At 32.1% G+C, this 18806-nt stretch overlaps 1 protein-coding gene and 2 long non-coding RNA genes across 11 annotated transcripts; 2 read left to right on the top strand and 1 right to left on the bottom strand.

Moving 5' to 3' along the window:
- Window positions 1–1642: 1642 nt before the first annotated feature.
- LOC108226991 (uncharacterized) lies at window positions 1643–7256 on the bottom strand. 6 transcript variants are annotated; one of them, XR_010289301.1, is made up of 10 exons: window positions 7106–7256; window positions 6916–7011; window positions 5152–5873; window positions 4980–5064; window positions 4789–4883; window positions 4086–4262; window positions 3546–3630; window positions 2844–3017; window positions 2164–2350; window positions 1643–1860 (listed from the first exon to the last, which is right to left on the bottom strand). It is a non-coding gene; the product is annotated as an uncharacterized LOC108226991 (long non-coding RNA). The 6 variants fall into 6 exon arrangements; XR_010289303.1 differs by lacking the exon at window positions 1643–1860 and having other exon boundaries at window positions 1966–2350; window positions 5152–5250; window positions 5610–5873; window positions 7106–7255; XR_010289302.1 differs by lacking the exon at window positions 1643–1860 and having other exon boundaries at window positions 1966–2350; window positions 5152–5364; window positions 5610–5873; window positions 7106–7255.
- Window positions 7257–7465: 209 nt separating this feature from the next.
- Window positions 7466–10152, top strand: LOC108205818 (small ribosomal subunit protein uS7). Of its 3 annotated transcripts, none has more exons than XM_064088391.1 (5): window positions 7466–7602; window positions 7723–7852; window positions 9042–9313; window positions 9667–9870; window positions 9947–10152. In XM_064088391.1, the coding sequence occupies exons 2-5, from the start codon at window positions 7745–7747 to the stop codon at window positions 9999–10001; spliced, it is 639 nt and encodes a 212-aa protein (XP_063944461.1). In that variant the 5' UTR covers window positions 7466–7602; window positions 7723–7744; the 3' UTR covers window positions 10002–10152. The 3 variants fall into 3 exon arrangements, with proteins under 3 accessions (XP_063944461.1, XP_017231393.1, XP_017231394.1); XM_017375904.2 differs by having other exon boundaries at window positions 7469–7607; window positions 7725–7852; XM_017375905.2 differs by having other exon boundaries at window positions 7512–7612; window positions 7725–7852.
- Window positions 10153–11124: 972 nt separating this feature from the next.
- Window positions 11125–13960, top strand: LOC108208593 (uncharacterized). Of its 2 annotated transcripts, none has more exons than XR_010289306.1 (3): window positions 11125–11559; window positions 11957–12021; window positions 12103–13960. It is a non-coding gene; the product is annotated as an uncharacterized LOC108208593 (long non-coding RNA). The 2 variants fall into 2 exon arrangements; XR_001804334.2 differs by having other exon boundaries at window positions 11126–11566.
- The last annotated feature ends 4846 nt before the right edge of the window (window positions 13961–18806 follow it).

The following is an 18806-nucleotide window of genomic DNA, read 5'->3' on the forward strand; positions in this document are numbered from 1 at the left end:
CTCGACTCGACTCGTGAAATTAACCGAGTCGAGTTCGGCCAAAGATTTAGGCTCGATTAGTTAATCGAGCCGGCTCGGCTCGGCTCGATTAAAGTTGGCTCGAATTAGGCTCGGCTCGAAACTCGCTCGGCTCGGCTCGAATTACAGCCCTACACCGAACACTACTTTTTTAATAATTCTATGTTGTTTGTAAAAATGCCGGCCATGAATGAATGAAAATAAAACAAACTAGTATGTTTGCCCGCTCCGCATGGGCGTTGAAAAATAATGTTTTTGAAAAAAATATGTTTAATTAAATTTGTATTTGATTATAGTTGAGGTTTTTTGATTTTGGATGAAAATTATTTTAATTTTTTTCTATTTTTTGTTCTCATCTAAAATATATTCTAAACTGAAAAACATCTGATAATAGAGCTAATCTCATTAGTCCAATATTTGGTACGATTAAAGGTGGCAATCGTTTCGTTTCGTATACTTTCGTTTGGTGTACTCGAAGGTGAAACTCGTATCCGCCCGTTATTGGTTTCGTGTACCTAATTTGAAACCCGTACACGATCCGAAACGTTTTGTGTTTTTTTCGTATACTTTTCATGTAGATTGTATATAAATACATTAATATAATTTTAATTAAAAATAGTTTTAATATTAATTTCCTTGTATAATTTTACACAATTATATATATAATATATTATAACATATAACATATATATATAATCATGTACAAATTTTTCATCGGTTTGGCTAGTGTGTGCCCATGGGCACATGCTAAGCGCGGAAATTTTTGTATTTGGGAGATTTTGATTGGTGTGGTTGGTGTATTTGCAGGGGGGTCCACCATTATCATGAGATAGGAGCCAATCAAAATGATCCAAGCACAAAATTTTCCGCGATTAGCATGTGCCCATGGGCACACCATAGAAAAACCGATTTTTCATTTACTTTCGTGTATTTCGTGTACCCAAAATGAAAATCCATATTCGACACGAAATCTATCGTGTATTTTCGTGTTCGTGTACTTTCGTGTATAAAAAATGAGAACTCATAATAATTTTTTTCGTTTCGTTTCGTGTTAGCGTGTTACGTGTCCCAAATATATATAACTATAAATATAATTTATAGAAATAAAATTATACAAAATATAGTATAGAAATTTAAATTGTGTTTTAAAAATAGGAAGGCAAGACCCAAATATTAGTTGTTTTCAAAATTTGAAAGTAGCCATCAATATTTGTTACTTTATGATGTTAATTGACTTCAACTCCAACCTAAACAGAATTTATTTGACATTGAATTAGCAAAAATAATATATATATATATATATATATATATATATATATATATATATATATATATATGTAGACAAAAATTATTTTATATAGATCCATTAAGTTTAAAAGTAAAATTATAATTTGTATGAGTGAAGATAAATTTTGGCCTAAATTAAAATTAAGGTGCTAGAAAATTTAGAATTTTTAACTTCTTACATTCTGATTTATAAGTCGAAAATCGACTTATAATTTAGTTACCCAAACTTTATCAATTAAATGATTATAAGTCCATAAAGATTATAAGCTAAAAATGATTATCAACAATTTTGATTTTTAAATTTTCAAATAATAGTATATAATAAGTGATGCAGGATATTTGTACTCCTAGACATAATTATCAGTTTTTTCTTTCTTTTTGTTAAGTAAAAACAGCACATCTTACTAAAGCAACATCATCACTGTGTTTTGAGAGCAGCCTCCCTACTGAATAAAGGAAACCAAGTTAGACAACACCTAAAATCTGACCACCTTTCCTACCGAACATGCAGAAAATTTGTCAGCAATAAGCCTTAGGTGATCACTTTTTCTATTTCTGCAAAAATTAAAAAAAAGACTATTTAATCAACATATTAGCAGCAAGGTAAAACCATAAACTACACTAAAGTACACATAAAGAAGTGTAAAGTATATTGCTGAAATCAAGTCTTGGCTGTTATATAATCACAGTGCTCAAAAAAATATGCAAGGCTCTTGCAACAGATTATTTGCAATAATATCACAACCAAATCCAGCTAAGAAAATTATTATGTCTCACAGTTTAACAATTCTGGTGCAATACTTAATATTTGAAACCTAATTAACCAAATGAAATAAAAAAAAATTCTCAAGGGTTTACATGTTCTTGGATGAATTGCTCCAATATAGTTATTTCTCCCGTCCCCCCAGAAACTTCGGCAATAGTCACCTTGTTACTACAGTGAGAAAATGCAGATGTGTATCCAGGGATACCAAGTGTGAACTCGTCAGAGACGTCAAGCTTTGGACAACGCATTTCGAGATGCGGAAAGTTTGTCACTGACTCACTGTTAAAAACCAAGAGCAAAAAACTAAGAAATCACACAATTTGATTGAAACTTAATATATGTCAGCACAAAATGGAAGATAAATTTTATATCATTTTGTAGCCACTTCATATAATCAACTGCATGCAAAGTCAAGTATTCAGACCAGATATTTAACTGATAGATACACCAAGAGAGGTCATTGCGAAATTTTAAGACATAAGTTTTAATTCATTTCTACACTTGCATAGCGCTAACTACTAAGCAAACAGTAGAAGAAACGCTAAAAAGGATAGTGTAGAATGTAAAAGATAACTGGTAGCTCCCTACCCATTTTCATTTAATGATTATATACAAACTAACATATTTCATAATACTAACATTTACATCATAGGAAACAATGTCAAAGGTTGGCTTAATTGGCTGAAACAGGATGGATGTGAGAATAAGATATGCAAGTGTCGGAAATTTTATAACGAAATCTGTGAACAAAGTCCACTATTTTATGACATACCTCAGAGGCCAAATTAGCATCATCCGAAGAATACTCTGGGATTGGGTCCAAATTAGCAGGAGCAGCAGTTGCAATAAAACAAACTGAGTGGTCAGCAAATGCTCCTTCATTTATGTTCCAGAAAAATGATACAAATAGTCTTGATTGCCACATTCAACTTGTACGCTTCACCTACTGTTTCCAAGTCAAGCATACAATTTCAGCTAAACAGGGTTACGTAACAGTTATACAAACAATTAGCAACATAATGCGTGTGAAATCAGGATCTTAGGCATAATTAGGTTAACTTTGTAATAATTACGACGATCCAAAAAAAGAGAAGAGCTCACAGCATTAGCTGGCTAGTTATAACAATAGAATATATGACAACATATCTTTACTGAAATTCATACCCAATAGTATGAAAAATATATTTTTCTCAAGTACAAAGCTACTCCATGTTTTGTTTAATTGACCGAAATTCATACCCAACAGTATGCAAAATATATTTTTCTCAAGTGCAAAGCAACTCCATTAAAAATATATTTTTAATGGATTAAAAACATGTATATTAGTCGAATTATAATTACATCTGCAAGACGAAGCAACACTAAATTATCACCCAAAAAAATGAGAAAGGCCAAGATTAAAAATATAAAAGATTACTAAATCTGAAATTTAAATTATATTTCATACATGAGAGAAAGAGAGAGTACAATTTACCTTGTTGAGACTTGAGAATTTGAATTATAAATTGAAATTGGATTGGGATGCATTTGGGGAAAAGTAACAGCTTCTCGAAAAAGCTCTGCAACAATAGTACAATACTCAGCAACAGTAGTCTCAAAATAAATTACAACTAACAAAAATTATAGCAGAAGCTCTTGCAAGTTGCATCCAGACCAAAATCAACTTCTATAGGCAATTACCTAAAGAATTGCCAGTAGAATTGCCAAAAACGAATCAGATATTATGTACATAGTTTCTACTGAAGGAAACTATATACTCCCTCCGTCCCCCTGAGTTGTATACATTGGGGGACGGAGACGCGGCACGGACTTTAATGCTCCTGTAGAGTGTAGTTGTGTAATTTATTTTTGAAATTTTCTTTTTCTGAATTAAAGTTTGGATGTTATATTTTTAGTCAGAAAAAGAAAATCTCAAAAATAAGTTACGAAACTATATTTTATAAGAGCATTGAAATGCGTGTCGAGCAGTTGAAAAGAAACGTATACAATTAAATGGGACAGAGGGAGTACATACTTTGAGGAGATCAAAAACCTTCTCGCAAATGTACTTTTCCCGGATGCTTGCCCCTCGCTGCTGCAACTTGTCTGGATGTACATGGAGAGTGGCTTTTCAGTAAGCTTTCTTCACAGCATCAGACATTATAATATTTGTCAGGGATATTGGTTGCCAATCAGTACCAGGACCAAGGATCTGCAGACAGAAGTTCAGAAAATCAAATGCTGGCTGCGATTAGTTAGTTTGTTAATCTTGAACTATGTTAACCAATGCCGAGTCATCTTTTGTCCAGGAACTTCATGACTAACTGATTAGATATTCTATTAAGGGATGGAGAACAGTATAACACTGAAAGATCAGGAACCGGTGTAATCATGAGGAGCTTTTATAGGATAAAATTATTTAATTCAGAAGGAATCTAATCCTCACTGACTGCAATGCAATTCTTTTAATATTAAAGTCAAAAGCTTGAAATAATATGCCCGCTCTAGTTAAGAGCTTCATATTTAGCTCTCTGAATTATCCACAAAAAGAAGAATATATCTATATTGGGAGCAAGGACGATTTTCCGTCAATTAGTTAAGGAGCATGCAATCCGGAAGTGTCAGCCTGACTGTGACCTCTATTTCTAAAGATGAAAGAGTGTAAACTCAAAACAAAAACTTCTTAGCAAAGCATAATGTATATTGTGCAGCAATAATAAGCAAGGCCTTATACATACATATTGCAGGGTTGAGAGCAATGCACGCAAGTTCCCCTCCTTCCCAGTGGACCATCTTTTGATTTCGGCATCAAGGGATTCTGCTAGTGCAATAACTGGAAATCAACTAAAAAAGTTTAATAAATTATTATTAGGGCAGATAAAATTTAACTAAATGCAAGTGCAAAGAAATCAACTAAAAAAGTTTGTACATTTTTCCCAGCTTCCTCTTTTTGTGCAAGAAGATCACTCCCTTTGTTTAACATCCCTGCACTTAAATAGTCCGGTGAAACATATCTACAGAAATAAGCAGCAGTGAGCACGATGCAAAGAACAAACTTTCGCACTTGACCATTTTATTGAGAACATAAGAGATGAACATACCCAAATGTACACATCACTTGTGTAGTTACATGGCTTATTTCAGATCCTAACAAATTGGCAAGTCCAAAATCCAATGTGGAACAACTTTGGGTGTTAGCTCTACATCACATTTATAACTCGTCAAACAGAAATGAAATAAGTCTGCAAGTTTATATCCTACATTTGAATTGCTCTACACCTATTTAATTGTCTTCTGAATCATCAATCACCAGTCTGAAATAGTGTAAGTAAGCACACTCAAACTCTCATTAAAGAACATATAATTATCATAATCAAATAATACTCATTCTCAAATCTATCTACATGAATCAATCTCTGAAAAACGAACATCTGAGAGGAAGAACATTATTTATATTGCTATGTTAAAAATCATAGGATTTCTATTGCTCTAATATGTGAACTAAATTTCATCTGAACCTATTTGATGCAGTAGTGTCCTGTTCTCCTTCAATTCTTACCAATATGTTGAAGATATATGCATGATCCATCAATTCTTAACAGCTCGAATAAGCCACCAACCCATCACACCTTGTGGCTTCCCCACAGGATCACGCAAACGTCACAATTCGCTTCTGATAGATTTCTATGTGACACTGCATGCATAGCTCATGTTAGAAAGACTGAATTTTTACCTAAAAAATTTCTTTCCGTTGCGAAATCAAAGGCATCCGAATGCTGCCCTGCCCCGTCAAGCCGATTGATTATCCGTTGCTTATGACTATCTGCAGGTGATGTTAAGTGAAGATGAGTAACAATATAAAAGGAATATTTGGGACTAAAACTGTGCAAATATTAGCATTCAATATCAATTCAGTCCAGTATGTGTTATTCTGTCCAGTATTAATTCAGTTCAATTTCAAACACAGTCTTAGACCAGGTTCAAGAGTCTCCTTTTTAGAACTTAAAGAGTTGAAACTCTAACTCGCCTAATTAAAATACTCCAAAACATGAAACTCAAATGTAAATTAGTTAAGATATTATAACAAATTCATAACCATTTCAACAATATCGTGAGTTTGTCATGTATAGAACAAAACCATCAAAAAGGTGTAACTTAATTTTTGTAGCATGTCCCAGTCTCTCTAATGATAAACAACCTAATACTTTACCATATATGTGTGTGTGTCTTTTTCCGGTACTTAAGTCCTCAATATAATTAAGTAACAAAATACGTTAGTAAGCAAAACATGCTGAAAAGCATGGTCTTAATTATATATTTTGTAAAAAGAGAAGATTGTGTTTTGACAAACTGACAGTATTATACGTTGAAATAGCTTCCAGATGCAATTTAAGCTTAATTAAAACTCTTCGTCTTCTATCACCTTTAGTATTTATCTTTCGAACTTGTATCATCAATAGTGTTATGTTTATAACTTAGGGTTTGACACACAAACAAAACTCACCAGCAAATATACTAAATTATATGCATCATCATATATTAGATAATTACCCGATATATAATGAGTAAAGCGTCACAAAATCTATGTGTACAAAAGCAACATATCTCTATATAACTCAGAATCTGAAATTTAGAAAAAACAATTAAAATTTCTCTCAGAACTTATATCAAATAGTTGTACTGCACAAATAAAACACAATAATCCATCTCCAAAACAAACTGGCCATATCAAACAACATCCATCTCAAGCTGTGAAACTGAAAAAGAAAAAAAAAGCAAAAAATATATATTCGAACAAATACTAACAAATATGCATCAACTGTAACTAAAGTAAATCAAGAAACAGAGAGGGGTAGACCGATTACCAACTGCGGCGAGAGAGATTTAATCGGAGAATTGATTTACCAGCTGCACTTCAAATCATAAATCAATGCTCCTCAAAATATCCTTGAATCAAGCTTCTGCAAGAACAATCAATCATCAATGGCAATATATTATAATATGAGAGAGACGAATATATGAGAGTAAGAAGGAGAGATACAGATAGATACACACAGCGGAATTCAAATTTGAATAAAATCAAGAACCAAATGTCAGAGAAGATGATTAGTGTGATATAAAAGGGCGAAATGGCGGAGGGAGATGAAGCTCAGGCGCGAGAGTTTAGAGCAAATGTTTTCAAATTTGAAAACCCTAGTTATCTTGGAGAAGCCGAGAAAGAAGAATGTGTGGCTGAGATTTGAACACCTGTTTATACCGTATAAATATTCCGTATATAATGGCAATACTTTGAAGATACATAAAATGTTGAGGGACAAAGTAGTAAAAACATACTGAAATATGTAGTAGGATTTATAATTTAAATAGATAAACAGAGTCCCGTTTTTTGGGCTAGGTGATCTAGTCAGGCCCAATAATAAAAGATGAATACACGAAACAGGCCCATTACTAACACCTTACCCGTTAATTATATAGCCAGAGCTAGGGTTTTGCACCAGGGTCTCTCTGTAACGAGCTGCCGCTGCCATTCATCCCCTCCTCCAAACCTAAGACTAAGGTAAGGTTAGCTTTTCTCAGTAATTTGTTCTGTAATATACATACATAAGCATACGTTCTGTACATTCATGTATTGTAATAACTCTTAATTAATGTATTGTAATGACTTGGATATCAGGTTAATTAGAGAGATTAACCATGGCGACTACTGCTGAACCCGTTGCTGCTGTTGTACCTAAGACTGATGAGAATCTTATTCACACTGATGTCATGCTTTTCAACCGCTGGTCTTACGATGATGTTTCGGTAATCTTATTAGTTATTACAATCTCTCTACAGTTCGCTAAACCTTATCATTTGTGGTTTCTTATGATGTAGCAATTGAATATTGAGACATTGTGTGGAAATTTAAGTAATTTTCTCAGACGTCGATTGCATAATTTATATTTTGCTGTTAGCATTGTATTTAGTATTTGATGTTAGAGTAGTAGGTACCGAAATGAATTACAACGTAGTTTTTATATGCTAGAGGAATCAAAGTAGTTGTGGGGTGTTTGGTTCATGGTTAATGTTCCCGGTTAACGGGAACTAGAATCTCAAACCCATGTGTTAGTGTTTGGATTAGCCATTTTGTGGTATGGAATGGGAATCTCAATCCCATTTGATCGGTAAATCATTCCTTCCACATCTCTTGGGATACTCATTCCTATACCTTTCATTTCCATACCCCTCATTCCCATTTGCGATTCTCATTCCCATCTACCAGCCAAAAACCCCCTTAGTCTCGTCTTTTATTCAAATTATATGAAACTTTTGACATGGAAGTTTTTTACAAAAACAAGGGGGCGTTGGGATTGTGGGTGGGAATGAGAATCGGAAATGGGAATGAAGGGTAAGAGATTGGGTATCCCATGGGCTATGAAGGAAAGATTTACCCACTAAATGGGAATGAGATTTTCATTCCATACAATAAAATTTGCTAATCCAAACACCATCTCATTGGTTTGAGGTTCCGATTCCTGTTAACAGGGCTCATTAATCATGATCCAAACACGCCCTAAATATAATTTTTTAATATACATTATAATTATATGAATATGAATGGGCTCCAAGTTGTATTTGCTCCTAACTAGTCAGCCGTTCTGTTGAATTGTACCCTTATCATTATTTATTTCTGCTGCGAGCATAGATGTTGTTACAAGATGCAATATATGCTTGATGAAAATGTTCAACTATAATGGAAAGACCTCTTAAATGCTTCTGTTGCTAAATAATGATATTAATCTGGAACTTTAATATGTTGTCTTACATTGTTGTGGTCTCAGTTTATATAGGCTAGATACATCAAAAGCAGTGGGTTCTTGGGGTCTTGCTTTTGTACATGTGCAGTATAACAAGCCCCACTACATTTTTCCATATGGTTGCTACTAATATGCGTTCTTCTCATCCATTTACACACACTCAATTGTTTTAATTTTTTTATGTCCGTCTACAGATTGGTGATCTTTCAGTGGAGGATTACATAACTGCAACTGCAGCGAAGCATCCAACATACATGCCTCACACTGCTGGAAGATACCAAGCTAGGCGGTTTAGGAAGGCCCAGTGCCCAATTGTTGAGAGGATGACTAACTCCCTTATGATGCACGGGAGAAACAATGGAAAGAAGTTGTTGGCAGTCCGCATCATCAAGCATGCTATGGAAATCATCCACCTTCTAACTGACCAGAATCCAATCCAAGTCATTGTTGATGCTGTTATTAACAGGTATCTGTATCTTATGTATAGCGTTGTTTGTTCGTTAATGCATTCATCTCTAACGCGGGTGAAACCATGTGACCATTGCGAAATATTTATAATTTTCATTGTTGCTCTGGAAAACTTTTTTTTTTTTTGGGTTTTAAACAGACATTATAATTTTCATGGGAAAGTGGGAAGCTTCCTTGGTGAAGCATCATTGTCACAAATTTTGTTGCATCTCTCTTTCCTCCAATGTTGTTGACTAAGTTGCATAGTTTTTTTCTGCCCTTCAATCTCCATAGTTGTCTCTTCATTGTCTTTTTAGCATTCTCCAAACATATTACTTAAAAAACTTTTATTTTGTAATCTTCAAACAAAAGTGGTCCAAGAGAAGATGCCACTCGTATTGGTTCTGCTGGTGTGGTGAGGCGTCAGGCTGTTGATATTTCTCCATTAAGACGTGTCAATCAGGCAATTTATCTTCTCACAACTGGTGCACGAGAGAGTGCATTCAGGAATGTCAAGACTATTGCTGAGTGCCTTGCTGATGAGCTCATTAATGCCGCAAAAGGTTCTTCTAACAGGTAATTTTCTTTGATTACACACAGCAACACAGAACACTCAAGTGTATTACTAATCTTTATTTTAAACATCATGCAGCTACGCAATCAAAAAGAAGGATGAGATTGAAAGGGTTGCCAAGGCCAATCGTTGAGGAAGAACGTACTGTTATAGCTGCATTTTTGTTTGTAGTATGAAACCATTTAATGATTTGTGGATTTGAGAGATAATCTTATCTGGTTTTTATATTTGCTAAAGATCCAACAGTTGTCTGTTTAATTTGATGTTAATTTGAACTTTTAAGATGTGACCGTTTTGTGGGTGTTCTAAAGCTTGAATACTGAAATGTGATACTATTGTGTTTCTCTGGTGATTAGGGAGAGATCTTTGATGGAATTCAACCCCCTTTGATAGTGCTGTCCTGGAGGGCAATTTGTAGACTTGTATTTGAGATGCCCCTCACATCTCAATTTACGTGGTTAGATTTATTAAAGTTCATGTCAGTATACATTATAGGATTAGATTATGGCCTTGTTTGGCTAATTACGTAAGTGTTTTTTTTAGCATTTTAAGTTAGTTTGTGTTGTCGTTTGGCAAAAAAAGTGGAAATGTTTTTTTCCCGGGATTTGAAGTCTGAAAGCCAAAAATATTAGTGTTTTTGGACTTTTTTAGTGATTTATATTTTATTATAAATTTTTAAATAAATTTTATTTATTAATAATGAACTTTCTTGTATTTTAATAATTTGATTTTTTGAGTTTATAAATTTAAATTATCAAAGACTTATAAATAAAATTATTAAAAAATATTTATTAATTTTAAAGTTAAATTTACTTATTAATTATTATTTTTCTTTTTAATAACTCATTTTTTTAAGTTAAGTCTTTAGATTATAAACGGGTTGGTCATGATTTATTTATTTCTTTTAGGTGATAAATGAATTGTTTGGACTTACAAATTTTATTTTTTTAAATTAAACCTTATAAGTAGTGGTTTTGTAAATTTATTTTGCTACGATCATAATATTCAATTTTACGGTATGAACAGTTCTTGTAAATTTCCTTAGAAAAATAATCATAAATATAAATATTAGTCCAGACAAAAGTAATAAATATTGTTATTGTTTTTTTAATAAAATTACATTATTTAATTATTTCCCATCTTTTAACTATTAGTTAGAAATTTCTTTTAAAAAAAAGTCATAATATCGTAGTTGCGTCTTTTTTTTTTCTTTTTTTTATTACAGAATATCGTAGTTGTGTCATTTTTTTTTGAGTAAATTGTAGTTGTGTCTTATTATCGAAATAACAATATATTTGAATTGAAAGGAAGGGAAAAGATATACTCCCTCTGTCCCATTTAATTGTATACGTTTCTTTTTAACTGCTCGACACGCATTTCAATACTCTTATAAAATATAGTTCCGTAACTTATTTTTGAGATTTTCTTTTTCTGAATAAAAATATAACATCCAAACTTTAATTCAGAAAAAGAAAATTTTAAAAATAAATTACACAACTACACTTTATAGGAGCATTAAGTCTGTGCCGCGTCCCCGTCCCGTATACTATTCAGGGGGACGGAGGGAGTAAATTTTAACGTGGGTTCTAAGCAGTGAAGCTGGGATTGTTATTGTCCGAGGATTTGTATTGTAAAGTGTTTGATGAAAGGACTGAAAGAGATGTTTGTTCTCGGTATATAATGGTTTCCAGGTATGAGGTATGTGAAAGATTGCACGATGATTTCGGAGAAGATGTTTATTCTTGGTACCAATGTTTTCTACTTTCTAGGCGTGCGATGTATCATTTTTATAGATATTGGCGATGCTGTGAAATCAGTCATCTGATATATTTTCTTCATGTGTTTTTCTTCAAGTGTGAACGTCTTTGCTCCATTTTTTGGGAAAATTAAAGAGAATTTAACTACTGTGGTAGATAAACTCATTATGATCAATTCCCTGCATTTGATATCTGGCTAATCTTTCAAATTAAACTACCAAGTACCTTTTGTGACTACATTTTGATGAATTTGACGAGCAGAAATTTTGCTACAGATAGTTATGACAGTTATTGACAGATTATCAATTTATCATCATTACTTGTGTTGCAGCGGCCACTTTGTTAAGGCCCCCAGCGGTTTTGTCCCAGGAACTTCATGTTGATTAATTGTCCAAAGTATTGTGTCTTGTCCATCTTTTTCGGCAACATTCTCTTCTATATATTTTTACAATTTGTTTCTTGCTGAAGCCCTCTTAGTTTCACCTGACAGGAGAAGAAAATAATTCAACATATCCGAAATTGTGAAGTTCCACAGAGCAGTACATGGCTATGATGGGTAATCAGGTACTCTCTTCCTAAGATATCAGAAGGATAGTTTTGTTTTATTCTATTGTGACTAGTTGTAAATCCCCTCTTTCATATACAACAACCAATCATGTTTTAACTTGGCCTACTTTTAGTTTTTATAATGGCTGGTCATTTTTAAGCATGTTTCAAGGTAATAGAAGTTTTCATCAAACTTTTTTTCCTGCTTTTCAGCAAAGAAAGGGAAGGTTGTTTTACAAGATTCTAATCGATATTTTTGACTTTCTTTGTATCACTCTCTTAGCGGGTTTCAGTTATATAATATTGGGACTCTTTATAGTTTGCAAAGACTATTGAAATCCCTATAAGACTTAATTTTGGTTCTTTTAAATACGGTCTCTACTTTTCATCCTACGACAAATTCTTCAATTGAATTTATCTAGAAGTGATATAACATTCGAAACTAGCACATTCTGAGAAGATTTTTATCAATCAATCACAGTAATAACTATAAGAATATTGTTGTACTCATCACTTAAATTATTACTGGAGAGTGCTTTTTTTTTTTTGCTAAATTATATACAGAACACTTGCTATAAGCATAAGATAAGTATTCTAGCTAAAAAGGAATCTCTCCACCAGTGATTGATATGTGTGTATCTTTTTTTTTCTTGAACTCCTAACAAACATATCATAACCCAGTTCATTTTATTGTCCTTTGGCCAAAAACCAAGAGCAATTTAACAGTTGGAGAATTCAATAAGTACTAATAGCACATGATGGAAATCACACAATATATAATTAGGCAACTAGGGTGGCTGCTTCATAGAATATGATAAATATCAATTATTATTACCTAAGATGCAATAACATATTATAATATTTTACACATATCAAATGTATGAACCACCTCAGGAAAATAATAGCAACAGTGTCCTAAATCCTCCCCTGCAAACTAAAACTTAACAGATTTAGTACACTTCTGATCTCGAACAGTCTGATCAGCTATAACAACAGTCGAAGTACAATTCAATTTCACCCCAACAGTCTTCTTAACTATCTCTATAATCTCAACCCTCCCTCTAATGCTGGTTTTGGTATCTAAAGCCAAGGTTCCTGCTGTTAAATCGGCAGGTAATTGAGAAACCCTGATAATTTTTTCGAGCAAAAAATTTGCAGTCACAGTCATCTGAATTGTTTTCCTGGCCTTAGCATTTCCCTTAGGTATTTGAGCTTCACCGATAAGCACATTTTCATAGTAAATTTCTGTTGTAGCATTCTTGTACCTGAATGATGCTATGTTTGGATTTTTCACCGAAACTTCTGCTATGAGTGTCAAATTTGTACTTGGTACAAGATTTCTTGGATCCACGCCTTCTAGTCCCCTGATCGTCACATTATTCAGATTTATCTTCGGATCCTTAACCTTGAAAACAGTCAAAAAGAGTATCAATAATGTTACTCCTAAGATCACTAGTACTGCAGAGGTGCACCCGCAGCACTGCACACATCTTCTCCGGAGACGCTTTCTTTCAGTCTCCTCCTCGGTTGATCGTTGCGTGACGGTGTCATTTGGTATCGAGATTTGATGAGCTTCCGAGGCTAGGGGTCTTTCTTGCTCGTGCTCTACCATGGCTACAAAAAATAATAGTTGTACAGTTTTTTCAGAGACTTGTCCTGGAGAAGCAGAGTACAAATCTAAGTATTTGAAGTAGAATTTTATGTTATGTTTCAGAGTTTGGGTTGTTATATATAGTATATGCAATGCAAGTCTAGAAGCATGGGTTATTTATTTAATATTTACGCGTTACCGTGGTGCATTTGAATGTTGACAAATATGAGGACTATGGTGTTGAAACTTCCCAAGACTTAGTTAACGACCAATTTTTTTGATTAGTTTAAAACTTTAATTAGTGAAAACAGAAAAGTTGACGGGGTCTATGTAAAATGCGTGTTATTTTAATTATAATTGCTGGAAGCTTCTGTGTAGCACCTTAGTTTGAAAGTTAACTAAAAATAAACTAGAGGCGTGCAAAGGCTGCTAGAGTAGATAAGTAGGAGTATATTATAATGAGCATCATCAATTCATCACAAGACTTTATCATCTTTAATATTATTTTTCTCATACCTAATTCTTGATTATACAGCGTTTGCAGTGATCTAAATCCGGGTTTAACTTGACTTGTTTTTTTATTATTTATATCTGAAAAAATATATAAGTGAATATTTTTCTCGCAAGAAAATATTTATTCTACAATTATGCTAAACTGACATTATAACTTGCATGTTGCAATATACTGATCTCCTTGATTTATTGGCTCCGTGCAATTAGTATACTCTCTCCGTTTTGTAATATAGGTCGCTGACTTTTTTGCACGTATTTCTAAATCCTTTGACCGCATGTTAAAAATCATTTTTTTTGATTTTTTTTTCTGAATAAAAATATATATCACATATTTTAATTCAAATTTTATTTTTAAAAAATAATGATTTTTAGCATGCGGTCAAAGCACTTAGAATTGCGTGCAAAAAAGTCAAACGACTTGTATTTCAAAACGGAGGGAGTAACATATATTGGATTCTAAAATTTTAGAATTTTTGCATACTCTGTGCCAATGTGCCGTTGTCCCAGAGTCTAAAATATCGTCACAACAATAATTTAACTAGACCTTTCTTATTTTGAAAAAGAAGAACTGATGTATGACTGACGTTTATTAATTTCAGCAAATCAACTCTTTAAGCTGATAAGGGAAACAAGAAGAGGGATACAATATTGAAACAAAAAATTGAATTAAATCACAATTCACAGCGGACATCTCTAAAATATTTATGTACCTTAGTGAAGAAAATCTATACTATAATATAATAAGGCAACATATGTTTAATTTGTAGTCGTACAAAATTTTGGTTCGGTCACTTTTTTATAACTACAAGTGGGTGACATGTAGACTTCTCTTACTCTTACAATATTAAAGAGTTTTATACCGTTCAAATTACTAACACTTGTGATGTTATACAAGATAAAAAAAACTCCACCATTATTCTTTTAAATATAATGTATATATTATTTATATACTATATTATAATAAACCGATATTGGTATAATTCATAGTCGTCCAAAAAATGTAATCAGTTGGTAAATATAATCTGGTTAAAATCTAATTCATTAATACTAAAATACTAATAAAAATGATGTAAAATTTAAATAATAATTAACAAATTACGAATTCTATAATCGCCCGTGCTTCGCACGGGTTAAAGGCTAGTACATATAATTTGTCATGTTAAGTTTTGACAGTGGATTTCCTCTCCGGCTTTGATATGCATAAAATTGGTTGGCAGCACCTAGAGGGCAGGGTGGATGAATGACGTCATTAAATCAAATGTATGAATTTGAGCAGCTGCGAATAAAAATAAATGTGCACTAATATATAAATATCGAGGTTCAGATTTTTATTAATTTGGATTAAAAGGCCTGTTTTGTAGTAACTATTGGTGATATAATAACACTCTAATTGCATGAATGGCGTCAGTATTAATGTATCAACCTATATTAGCCGTTTCTAAAAGATGGACATGACTTTCATGTATTTCATCATATACTCAACTAGTTGAAAAGCCGCGCGTTGCGGCGGTTTATAAAAATTATATTAATGATTCAATATTAATATTTGTATAATAAAATAATTTTATGGTTGTTTATAAAAAGTATATTAATATTTCAAAATTAATATTTGTAGGATAAAATAAATTTTTTATTATAAAAATCTTGATGTAATACCAATAATAATATATAAAATTGCAAAATTGGACTATAATTTATGGTGAAAAAATAAAAATAAATTTATACATGTAATTAACAATTTAAAGCACGACGAATCTTAATTTTATTTGTGTTTTTTTTTTAAATAATCATGTTCTTACATTGTCACCTTACCTCAATTTTTTTGGATTGATTGTGTACAAAAACATCTAACTTAAATCCGTGAAATAGCGGTCTATAACTACCCTTACTTGTAACAAACTTTATATTTTAATACTGTATGAACAGTTTTCACTTAAAAGTTGCTTGAACAGAGCAAACAGATAATGTATGAATTTTTTTTCCCTGTATACAAAGTAAAGCATATAAAAATTAACAACAACAAACATGTTCGAAGAACAAAACAAATATTATAAAATAATAACCAACAAACATACATCACAACAATTTAATTTATTGATATCATTCATCAATATCATGTCAAGACTATATTATTTTGCCGTGTTTGGATTTGTCGACTCCAACATAGTGGTCTATAACTACCTTTGCTTGCAACAACTTTTATTTTTTTAATACTGTATAAACAGTCTTCACTTATCGTTGCAGAAGAACAGCACCACCGAGTTAAAAATCGAGCAAGAGAACTATCACCAGAGAGAGGTAGAGTTGTAGTATTGAGAGAGAGGAGGTTGTGTTTAGATGATCAAAAACCCTACAATCTATATGGGTATTTTATAGGTGCAGAGAGACTTGTGTGTTACTCTTTCCCATAATTATATAATCTGAAACAAAATCAGATTAAAACTTTCAAAATACTATATTCCATAAATAATCTGAAACAAAATCAGATTTTGAAACTTGATTCCAATATACCCGAAACTAAAAAAGACATTTCTAATTTTTGATATTTTTCATCAAAAAATTCCAGAAAATAGGGAACTATCACCAGAGAGAGGTAGAGTTGTAGTATTGAGAGAGAGGAGGTTGTGTTTAGATGATCAAAAACCCTGCAATCTATATGGGTATTTTATAGGTGCAGAGAGACTTGTGTGTTACTTTTTCCCATAATTATATAATCTGAAACAAAATCAGATTAAAACTTTCAAAATACTATATTCCATAAATAATCTGAAACAAAATCAGATTTTGAAACTTGCTTCTAATATACCCGAAACTAAAAAAGTCAGTTCTAATTTTTGATATTTTTCATCAAAAAATTCCAGAAAATAGAGAACTATCACCAGAGAGAGGTAGAGTTGTAGTATTGAGAGAGAGGAGGTTGTGTTTAGATGATCAAAAACCCTACAATCTATATGGGTATTTTATAGGTGCAGAGAGACTTGTGTGCTACTATTTTCCATAATTATATAATCTGAAACAAAATCAGATTAAAACTTTCAAAATACTATATTCCATAAATAATCTGAAACAAAATCAGATTTTGAAACTTGCTTCCAATATACCCGAAACTAAAAAATGCAGTTTTAATTTTTAATATTTTTCATCAAAAAATTCCAGAAAATTAAAAAAATAAAACGAAGCGATGTGAGAGGCTCCACCTACACGCCCCTCGCTTCTCCTTTATATAAGTATATTGACTAGTTGAGAAGCCGCGCGTTGCGGCGGCCTATAAAAATTATTGGACTATAATTCATGGTGAAAAAATGAAAATAAATTTCTACACGTAATCAACAATTTAAATCACGACAAATCTTAATTTTATTTATGTTTTTTTAATCATGTTCTTACATTGTCACCTTCCTCCAATTTTTTTTGGATTGATTACTCATAAAAACATCTAACTTAAATCCGTGAGATACCGGTCTATAACTACCCTTACTTGTAACAAACTTTATTTTTTAATACTGTATAAACATGCTTCACTTAAAAGTTGCTTGAACGGAGCAAATAGATAATGCATGAATAATATTTTCATATATACAAAATAAATCATATAAAAATTAACAATAACAAAAATGTCCGTTGAACAAAACCAACAAACATACATCACTAATAGTTATTCTAGTGATATCATCCATCAATATCATGTCAAGATTATATTCTTCTCCCGTATTTGAATTTGTCGTCTCCCACATAGCGGTCTATAACTACCTTTGCTTGCAACAACCTTTATTTTTTTTAATATTATATAAACAGCCTTCACTTATCGTTGCAAAAGAACGGCACTACCGAGTTAGAAATCGAGGAAGAGAATTATCACCAGAGAGAGTGGTAGAGTTGTGATATTGAGAGAGAAGAGGTTTAGATGATTCAAAACCCTGCAACCTACAGGAGAGGAGAATTTATATTTATAGGTGCAGAGAGACTTGTGTGCTACTCTTTCCCATAATTAAATAATGCGAAACAAAATCAGATTAAAACTTTCAAGATACTGTATTCCATAAATAATCTGAAACAAAATCATATTCTGATACTTGCTTCTAATATATCCAAAACTAAAAAAGGTAGTTCTAATTTTTGATATTTTTCATCCAAAAATTTCAGAAAATTAGAAAAATAGAACGGAGCGATGTGAGAGGCGCCACCTACACGCCCCTCGCTTCTCCTTTATATAAGTATATTGATTTAAATAGAAGCATGATATATGATGTAATTTATTTAAAATATGATTTCGGCGTCCGTTTTGAAATATATTATTCACTTTATCTCAAATAATTACACTATTTTGAATGTTGTTAATGAAATTGATCAATATTATGTATTGTATAATGAAAGATAAAATTATATTCTTAATTTTTTTTATTTAGTCTATTTCAAAATACAATATTTAATATTTTAATTATAAAATATTAATTAATATTAGTTAAAATTGAAAAAAGAGAGTTAAATATGAATATTTACGGGGAAGGATTACAAAACTCAGGTTGCAAAC

This window comes from Daucus carota, chromosome 2 (assembly GCF_001625215.2).
Source record: "Daucus carota subsp. sativus chromosome 2, DH1 v3.0, whole genome shotgun sequence".
NCBI classification, from domain to species: domain Eukaryota; kingdom Viridiplantae; phylum Streptophyta; class Magnoliopsida; order Apiales; family Apiaceae; genus Daucus; species Daucus carota.

What these genes read in the sequence shown, in the direction of transcription:
- LOC108205818 (XM_064088391.1), top strand. Translation starts at nt 7,745, where the DNA reads ATGGCGACTACTGCTGAACCCGTTGCTGCTGTTGTACCTAAGACTGAT. An exon ending in GGTCTTACGATGATGTTTCG is followed by an intron (nt 7,853 to 9,041) that starts GTAATCTTATTA and finishes GTCCGTCTACAG; the next exon opens with ATTGGTGATCTTTCAGTGGA. An exon ending in GCAAAAGGTTCTTCTAACAG is followed by an intron (nt 9,871 to 9,946) that starts GTAATTTTCTTT and finishes AACATCATGCAG; the next exon opens with CTACGCAATCAAAAAGAAGG.